A 10084-nucleotide genomic window follows, 5' to 3' on the forward strand; every position below is an offset into this window, starting at 1 on the left:
GCCTTAGAGTAAAGAACACTCAGTCAATGATATAAAACCATGGATTCTCAAACTGTAGTACGTGGGTTGCATATTGTTGTACGCCAAATAATCACTTGATTAAAACACATGGTTTATTTTTCTATATTCAAACAGAGTGAAGTGAATTATATTCATATATAGCGCTTTCTCTAGTGAAACCCAATATCTAAGTTACATTTAAACCAGTGTGGGTGGCACTGGGAGCAGGTGGGTAAAGTGTCTTGCCCAAGGACACAACGGCAGTGACTAGGATGGCGGAAGCGGGGATCGAACCTGGAACCCTCAAGCTGCTGGCACAACCACTCTACCAACTGAGCTATACCACCCCAGAGTGTTACTGTTCAGACTGTGCGTCATGTTACAGTGACGAAAATATTAAACATACTTGTTTAATAAAACCTTTGCCTTGTTTTAATGAATACTTAGGCCTACTATGCTACTGTATTTTTTTATTTTGGTCATTATGGTGGTATATGGAGAGCCAGGTTTTTTTCTGAGATGGTACTTAGTGAAAAAAGTTGTAGAACCACAGCTATAGATGGTCAATAGTAAGAGTTGTTGTAACCAGTTTAGAGATTTTTCTATTTTATATATATATATATATATATATATATATATATATATATATATATATATATATATATATAAATATATATATATATACATATATATATATATATATATATATATATATATATATACATATATATATATATATATATATACATATATATATATATACATATATATATATATATATATATATACATATATATATATATACATATATATATATATATATATATATATATATATATATATATATATATATATATATATATATATATATATATATATATATATATATATGAATGTATGTATGTACCACCATAATACGTATAAGCACAGGAATCGCTGCTCATTCAAAAAGTAGTGAAGCTACTGCCAAGCTACAGGTAAATTTAGTTAAGCTATGTGACTTCACTACATGTAGCTTGTTACTGCCCAACAGTGCCCATTACCATGTATATGCACACTGCAATGTCAAACATGGGATTGCAGCATGCAGCCATTCAGAGAAAGGCAAACGCCTCACTTTGACCGTCAGCAAAATTACTCAACTTATGGAATCACCAGTAACCATTTGACAAGCATCAATAGCCATCAAATCTAGATGCATTAAGCAAAGACAGGTTCAATTTTATTGATTTGGGCTTCATGTTGTTAAAAATGGAATGAGTTGCATGCTGGCTTTGGGCTCTTTAATCAAATTAATCACGAATGCTCAATTTAAGAAGTGTTCCAACGTATCAGTTTAAACCACATGTGTAAAAATATGCCACACATATCCATGTCCCTTTTTTTTCTTTTTACAAAACACCTTATTTCAAATTCAGAAATCAATCTAACATTCTGGCAACATATTTGTACATATGAATTGAAATGGACGGTGATGGGGATGGTACATTTTGGAAGATTAACCTTTCGGGTCTTTCCGCACATTTCAAAGACAGGCCATTAATTTGCTGCCATCTCCATGCTTGAGATGCACAAGCTACAGAAAAGATTTACCCCCTCAGGGTCTCCACTTTCCAAATGCCTCCGCCTCGCGCATACCAAACACCAGGCTTTCTGTTAAATGTCAAGTAAAGCTCAAGATATGAGATTACGCCAAATTAAAAGCTCCTTCCACAGAAAACCACACATGTGTAATTAGCAACTGGATGAGCATTTAAATTGCCTTTTTTGGTTTTAAACTGAGTGAAAGACATTCCTGTTCGAAATATGAAAATATCAGACGAGTAATATACAATTTTTGCAAAGATATAGACATGCAGTAAATTAAACCCATGCCAGTGAAAAGAGAGGAGCATGAATAAGCTGTGTTCTGTGTTAATGTTTCTGTGGCAACAGGCCAAAAGGAGACCTGCGGGCTCAGTGCTGAGGCTATTTTAATCTTTTATATTAATCTAAACTCATAGGAACAGAGCTCCACATTGAAGAAATTCATACAATTAGAACAAAAAGATTTATCATGTATGTATTTCATTCATTAAAATGGTTGGCTCAAGTCATGTGGTAACAATGATGGACTGAAGTCAGTGATATAACAGTATACATGTTTTATTAAAGCAGGCCATAGAATGGAGCATTTTTCTACTTTAACTGCAATGACCCTATTGTCCCGTGCAGTGGTGAATCATGAGACCAGCTTAAGAAACCCAGATCCTGTCCAGAACAGTATGGTAAAAATACACACGAGGCTGTGTGACTCAGATCCTTCACCAATGACTTCCACATTATGATGATACCATTTCATTTGGATTTTACTTTACTGTTACATTGTGCTACACAATACACTTTTAGCAACAGGCATGCATAAAAAATAAGCTATTGCTAAGTAAGCAATAAGATAACACAAGAGAGCAGATGCAGCATTATGGCACAGTTCTGTATAAGGGACATGGTGGGAAACTTGGCAAAGTAAGAACTGAATTGGACGTGTGTGTGATCACCTTGGGTCTTGTGTTGAGAGTGTGTGATTACAGAAATTACATACAGGTAAAATAAACATAAAAGTTACAATATATATAAAAAGTATAAGGATTTATCAAACAACATGTCACAGTGGTCAGGTGACCCTTCTGAAGAAGACTGAAGATGACAGTTGACTGAAGACGGACAGGTAAAAATGTCATCCAGTATACTGAAAATAATGTCTGACTAAAAGAAAAATTGAAAATTACATACAGATTTAGAAAGATAATCTGTGAAAAAGGAAGTGAGACAACATAACACTAAAGCATAATGAAGAAAAGGCGCTGCAATACAATGTATGTAGTGATGCATCCACAACTTGATAAAAATACACATGGATATAACTTTGGTTAGTATGATACATCTCTTTAAGGCAAAGTAAAAGCTGTTAGATATGACATCTGACATGTTATTAAAAGACCAGTGAGATGGTTCTAGTGATGCATTGTAACTACTATCTCTTCAGTGCAGCTAAAACATATTTTCGTTCATTTTCTACCACTTATCCTGTTCAAAATCAAGAGTGAGCTGGATCATATCCCAGCAGACTTCAGGCAGGAGGTGAGATATTTTGGTCATGTTTAAATCTAAATTTAGGGAGGTGATGCTCGAGTTAATCCTTTACACTAGTCCTTTAATCTTAAAAGACGCATTGTGGAAGTACGAGACTATACAGACAAAGCAGTACATTAACGCAGATACAAAAAGCACTGTGTTATTTGTGCATGTATAGCCCAGAGTGAAAAACATCAATTAAAAATAAATATAATGATATGACCAGTTATGGTTAAACACGCATCACTGATGAGGCTTTTGCCATGCTCGTGTCACAAGCTGCCTGCAGCTGATGACTAAACGAGCTGAGCGCAAACTACACAACACTGGACATCCAGCTCTAATAATGCTTCTAAGATAGTACAAAACAAAAAAGGAAGACTACTAGCAACTTGCCCGAACGTTCATAATTCGAATGTATCAAGACAATGTCTTGGCAGTGTATTTACAGTCCTTTTCAGTAACATGAGTAAAGTGGAGAGCGCAGCCCCCTGAAGGCGTCTTCGTCCTGCCCGATGGCTTCCTCGCCATGAAACAGCATGGACTCTGGCAGAACCACACCCTCTAGTGGATCTGGCTGGCAGAACTCCACTATGAATTCCTCCTCAGAGTCCAACAGAAGTCTTGACCATGCACGCATGTCAAGTTGGCCAGCAGTGCCTCCATACTCCTCTGGCAGGACTGAGCGGGGAATGTTCCGGTGCAGGGAGCGCAGGTCTGAGCTGTGAAGCATGTACTGTACAAAAAAAGAGAACATTAGCTACGTCACTAATCAAATTCATAATGTTAATGAATACTGAGTAACTCCTCTCAAAGGATTTGAGAAAATACAGCTTAGTCTTTCATTTTCACAGAAAATGAAAATTGTTTTATAACACAAGGTTGAAAATAAAAAACAGCTAGATATGTATTAAAATATTTTTTAACTAAAAGAAACTGAAACAATAGTTACCCTCTCTGCCATCTTCTCTTTCAGGAAAGGTTTGATTACAGCAAAAATGCCTTTGAAAATCCGAGGTTCATTAATTATGTTAACAGCCTTGATTCTGATTGGAAACCCATCCTTTGAATTAGAACAAAAGCTGTTTTCAGAGCAGGCAAAGCTGTTATGTGTCCGACACGTGACATGATTCGTGTGCTAGTATGAATATCAAAATGGAGATTTCTGACCTGGAGGATGCTCACAACCTTTTTGGCAAGGAATGGGCCTGGATTTGAAGCCTGTGACATTCCAACTCCAGTGTAGTCAGCCAGGATAACGATACCGTTAACTTGTGTTTCTTCTGGCTGAATCAGTTTCTCCAGTGTCAGATAAAGGGCCCTCACATTGTCAACAAAAGGGTAGTCATTTGGTTTCCATTTTCCTGTACAAGAAAGAAACAGTTGTACTGAAAGTTAATCAAAGGCTGGAACACAGTCTACAACATTAGGAAATGTAGTGAACACAGACGGTTTGCTATTGGTTCAAGAATTGGAGTGATAACTAGGACTGGGTAAAATAATCAATTCCATCGATTATTGAATCTTTTAAATTTTGCAACATCGATTCAAAAGGCATTATTTTGATTATCACAGCAGAATAAATGGCATCAGGCGTATTCGGGAATTTAATTAGAGTACTTCTATAGCCCCCTTTCGCAGCATTGTCGTCAAGTGTGCCAGAAAAAAACACATTTTCGGCCTTCACAATAAAATCGCTTTAAATGCGTGAACAAAACAAGATTCCTAGAAGAATAGCTTACATATTTACAGTTGTATTATTTTGCATTTGAAGAAACAATACCTTAATGCAATTTAGAGTGATAGAATGTTGTACATGTACACTTTCACTTGCAATTCCTTTCTTATTTCAGAATTGCACTTTTGAGAAAGTTTAAACCATGGGTGTCAAACTCTTTAGATCGGGGGCCACATGGAGAAAAATCTACTCCCAAGTGGTAAAATCACGGCACGATAACTTAACAATAAAGAAAACTTCAGATTGTTTTCTTTGTTTAAAAATACAACAAGCACATTCTGAAAATGTACAAATCATAATGTTGTTGGGTTTTTGTTACACTTACATGTTGCAGTTAATAATATTCTATTTTTATTTGTCAATATTTATACTTTCTGAATAAATTATGTAATAATGTTCATCAGTCAACTCCATCCATCCATTTTCTAACGCTTATTCCCTTCGGAGTCGCGGGGGGGGCTGGAGCCTATCTCAGCTACAATCGGACGGAAGGCGGTGTACACCCTGGACAAGTCGCCACCTCATCACAGATCAGTCAACTCATTGGTGTTAATTTCCAAGCTATCATGATAAAAAAAATTATATTAAAATAAAATTACAGGATGTTATTTTTTTTTTTGGCAAATTTTCCTCGACTGGTGCACTAACATGTGGTTTATTTTTGTTTTTACATAAGTAGCATAATCTACAAAGATACAACGAATTGCTATTGCGACATCTAGTGGACACATTTAGAACAGCGGTTTCTTTCATTCCAAAATTTTTGGCTCATTTTTATACTTAGCAAACTCATCCCGTGGGCCGGATAAAACCTGTTCGCGCCCATAGGTTTGACACTCCTGGTTTAAACTGTCCCAAGTTGCTTAAGGTAAAGAGAAAATACTAATTGATCAACAATATTTGTACATTTAACACAAATCCATACAAACTAATATACAGTTGCAACCCGCCACATCGCTCTTCAAATATGGCAGAATTTTTTGTGACATTTTTAAAGCACATTCTACAACTTTTGGGTCCTAAATTAAGCATTTTCAAGCATACAAATAGAAATAAATAAACTGAAAATATCAGTATTACAGTAGTATTAGCCACTGGAGAAGACCAAAGTAGTCATGGCTACTGATTTGCTTAGCCTCAGTCTGCATTACTTTGTAGGATTAAAAAAGTTTAACGGTGACTAAAAGGTGTTATTGTAGATATGTAGAGGGCTGTCATAAAGTTGAAAAACATATTTAGAAAGTCGTAAACAGTTTTTAATGCTCAAGCTATGAACATATTTGATTTACACGGTTTTTCCTGCGTTCAAAATTGCGTGGCGGCCGCCCCCAGCCAAAGCGATTGATATTGCTCAACACAGCGAAAAGCTCTGAACAGTGTGGATTAGCGATTGATGTCCCTCTGCGGCAGCTACGTATTTTAACTGCAGTTGCAGCGTTGCGCCACTATAGAGGCGCTATATTGACAGCAGTGCACGGGAAAGACCTGAATCAACTACCGAAGAATAAACAGATCAAATCGTGTTTTTTCCCGCTATTTGGTGCATAACGTTGACTGCCGTAACAAGTGGATTTCTGCCATACGGAGCATGATACGGAGGGATCACTGGACTCCTACAGAACACTCCAGACTGTGCTGTGAACATTTTTATTATTATTATTATTAGCCTTTATTTAACCAGGTAAAATCCCATTGAGATCAAAGATCTCTTTTCCAAGGGAGACCTGGCCAAGAGGGCAGCAGCAAGGTTACATTAAAAACAGTAAACAAATACATAAAACATCACATTTACAACATTAAAACTTGCTCACATTTTGTCTCTGGTAAGTGAACACAGCTAGTAGTGTTAGCTTTGTTTCCAACCTTTTCTGACTAATTATAATAGATAGATTGATTGAATCATTTATTAGAAGTTTGCATAGGATCAGGTCGAGTTGACGGTACAAATTGACTAGTACAAGGTCAACTAAAAGGAGTTACCCCAAGAAAGCATTACAAGCATGTCGTGTTTATTTAAAAAAAATGTCCTCCATGTCAGAGTAACGTTTATGTATTTTAGCGTTGCAGATATAGCAGGCAAAATTAGCCACTACTTTAAAAAGCGATCTCGCGAGGAGGAAAGTCAAGAGTCCAGGAGAAACAGAGCAGAGAAATGAACGTAACAAGTAGTTAAAATATAATAATTCATGGTGGTGACAACGTGGAAATTTTTGTCCACAGAGCGCTTGAAGGCTGCTTCAAAATAATCTATGAGTGTCTCAAGTAAAAGTGTCCCCACCACACAAGCTATGAGCCCATCATTCTCTTATGCATGCGCTTAGGCCACAAGTGTCAAACTCAAGGCAAATGGGCCATAACTGGCCCGTGACATTTTATCTGGCCCGCAAACACCTGGAAATGATATGTGTCAATAAAGTACTTAATATTTTCTCACCAAATGTTTTTGTTTGTTTGTTTTCATTTTGCCAGAAAAAATATATATGTACTGCTTGAAATTGCATGCCTTTTAAACTTTAATAGTATCCATTTGTGCAACAAATATTACAGTATATTATCATACTTTCCAAAAATGTTTTGTCTGAATAAAAATAAATACTTAAATATCTGCTTGACTTATAATTTTACAGCAAACTACTTATCAAATTACCGTATTTTTCGAACTATAAGTCGCAGTTTTTTTCATAGTTTGGCCGGGCTACAGTGCGACTTATATATGTTTTTTTCCTTTTTTGTTATGCATTTTCGGCAGGTGCAACTTATACTCCGGTGCGACTTATACTACGGTGCGACTTATACTCCGAAAAATACGGTACTAAAAATTACAATACATTTTACGGTGTTCTTTAAGCTAAAAATGATCAATGATTGTCACACACACACACTAGGTGTGGTGAAATTAACCTCTGCATTTGACCCATCCCCTTGTCCACCCCTGGGAGGTGAGGGGAGCAGTGAGCAGCATCGGTGGCCGCGCCCGGGAATTTTACAGCATAAATTGAAAAAAAAAAAAAAAAAAAAAAAAAAAAAAATGCCTTAAAATTCTGGCGCATGGTCAGGATTGTACCACCTCTGCCTCAATATGAGCCAGGAAAACCTGGATTTATAAATAATAATTTCCTGTTTCATGGAAATTCATTGGTTGCGGTCAACAGCAATAAACGAGGGACGACTGCATGAACAAAAAACACCAACCTGGCCGGAGGCAGAGGATGTACCTCCCAATGGGGTCAGGTCGAGGCAGGACTGTGAGAAAGCCCAAGTCCAGTACATGCTTTACCATAGATGGCTTCAGGTCCTGGAACACCTCTGGCCAAGCTTTATGTCCTGCATGGTAATTGACTAACAGCTGCAGGGCTCGGTCGTAGTCAAACTTTCTGGCCCGCAGGAAGCGCAGAAGGAAGGCATCATCCAGCCTTGTCCTGAGATTGGGCTGCTCCTGCACATTCAAGTGAGAGGGAAAAAAGAGGCAACTGACAAGACTATGCTCACCAGTAAAAAAGACGTGTTGCTGGTGTATTTATTTTGATGATGATTTCTATCAAACCAAGCTTGGTTTTTAAAGAAGACAAATTCAAATGAAAACCTTTAGTATCATGTCTCGTAGTGCTTGAACATCCCGTAGACGCCATTCTGGTTTCTCCTGGAGCTCCTCTCGTGCCTTGGCCACCAGTTCGGGACTAAGGGTGCAGGTGTAAACAGCTGGTGGGGGCTCAGGGAACCAGGTTGGTTCTGCAGCTGCTGTCAGGTTGACTAAACCAGACCTGAGACCGATGGACCCAGCCATTGACTGACTGACTGGATGAACCAGTTTGGAGAAGCGACATCCAAGAAAGAATAAAGCAGGCCACTGTCTCAATGAAGTCAACACCCGTTAAAACCAACAAATGTAAAAACTTCACTTACCCCGTGATAGGGGACTTTTCTTCAAAACGACAGGGTCACTGTTGGATCAAACCATCACTCGACATAGCTCATTTTGACACGAACCCTAAAATGAGACGCAGCGACAACTAAAGCTGAATTCGAAATAAGGTTTCCTCTTAAAATTGCATTTAACTTAACGTACATGTATGTTCATTATGAGAGCACATGAAGCCAATTAAATTACGTCAATGTCCACCACTGCAATCGATTGACAACAAATTACAACGGAACTGTCAACTACTCGTATGATCATTTCCTGGTTGGAATACAGCGAGCTCTCATTGGCTAATGGCTGTCACGTGTGCAACTACGGAAGCCTCTTGTTTTTTGACGCAGTCCTTGTTAAGTTTATTAATACAAGTATATTAATGCAGGTGGGAGGAAGCCGGAGTACCCGGAGGGAATCCACGCAGTTACGGGGAGAACATGCAAACTCCACACAGACAGAACATCGAGCCCGGGATTGAACTCAAGACTACTCGCAACACTAAATGGGCCCTAGTGTGTGAATGTGAGTGTGAATGTTAATTGTCTGTCTATCTGTGTTGGCCCTGCGATGAGATGGCGACTTGTCCAGGGTGTACAACGCCTTCCACCCGAATGCAGCTGAGATAGGCTCCAGCACCCCCTGTCACCCCAAAAGGGACAAACGGTAGAAAATGGATGGATGGATATTAATGCAGGATCGTTGTAAACCAGGGGTGTCCAAACTTTTTCCACTGAGGGCCGCGCACGGAAAAAATTAAAGCACGCGGGGGCCATTTTGATATTTTTCATTTTCAAACCATAACTAAATATATGGATTTTTTTTTTTTTACCTTTAGGGCTCTCGGGGACCATAAAACGTCTAAGTCAGTGTTTTTCAACCACTGTGCCGCGGCACACTAGTGTGCCGTGAGATACAGTCTAGTGTGCCGTGGGAGATTATCTAATTTCACCGATTTGGGGTAAAAAATATTTTTTTGCAAACCAGTAATTGTAGTCTGTAAATGATGTGTTGTTGAGTGTTGGTGCTGTCGAGAGCTCGGCAGAGTAATCGTGTAATACTCTTCCATATCAGTAGGTGGCAGCAGGTAGCTAATTGCTTTGTAGATTTCGGAAACAGCGGGAGGCAGCGTGGAGGTAAAAGGGTGTCTAATGCTTAAACCAAAAATAAATAAAAGGTGAGTGCCTCTAAGAAAAGGCATTGAAGCTTAGGTAAGGCTATGCAGAACGAAACTAAAACTGAACTGGCTACAAAGTAAACAAAAACAGAATGCTGGACGACAGCAAAGACTTACTGTGGAGCAAAGATGGCGTCCACAATGT

The 10084-nt window shown here is 38.3% G+C and overlaps 1 protein-coding gene across 4 annotated transcripts; it reads right to left on the minus strand.

Annotated features, from left to right (window-relative positions):
• Positions 1–2129: 2129 nt before the first annotated feature.
• On the minus strand, positions 2130–9052 carry ttpal (tocopherol (alpha) transfer protein-like). 4 transcript variants are annotated; one of them, XM_061983196.1, is made up of 7 exons: positions 8919–9052; positions 8756–8840; positions 8436–8643; positions 8045–8288; positions 4285–4478; positions 4067–4177; positions 2130–3850 (listed from the first exon to the last, which is right to left on the minus strand). In XM_061983196.1, the coding sequence occupies exons 3-7, from the start codon at positions 8634–8636 to the stop codon at positions 3572–3574; spliced, it is 1029 nt and encodes a 342-aa protein (XP_061839180.1). In that variant the 5' UTR covers positions 8637–8643; positions 8756–8840; positions 8919–9052; the 3' UTR covers positions 2130–3571. The 4 variants fall into 4 exon arrangements, with proteins under 4 accessions (XP_061839180.1, XP_061839163.1, XP_061839171.1 ...); XM_061983179.1 differs by having other exon boundaries at positions 8436–8647; XM_061983187.2 differs by having other exon boundaries at positions 8756–9040.
• Between the last annotated feature and the right edge of the window lie 1032 nt (positions 9053–10084).

The sequence above is a fragment of the Nerophis lumbriciformis genome, linkage group LG01, assembly GCF_033978685.3.
Source record: "Nerophis lumbriciformis linkage group LG01, RoL_Nlum_v2.1, whole genome shotgun sequence".
Taxonomy (NCBI): Eukaryota; Metazoa; Chordata; class Actinopteri; order Syngnathiformes; family Syngnathidae; genus Nerophis; species Nerophis lumbriciformis.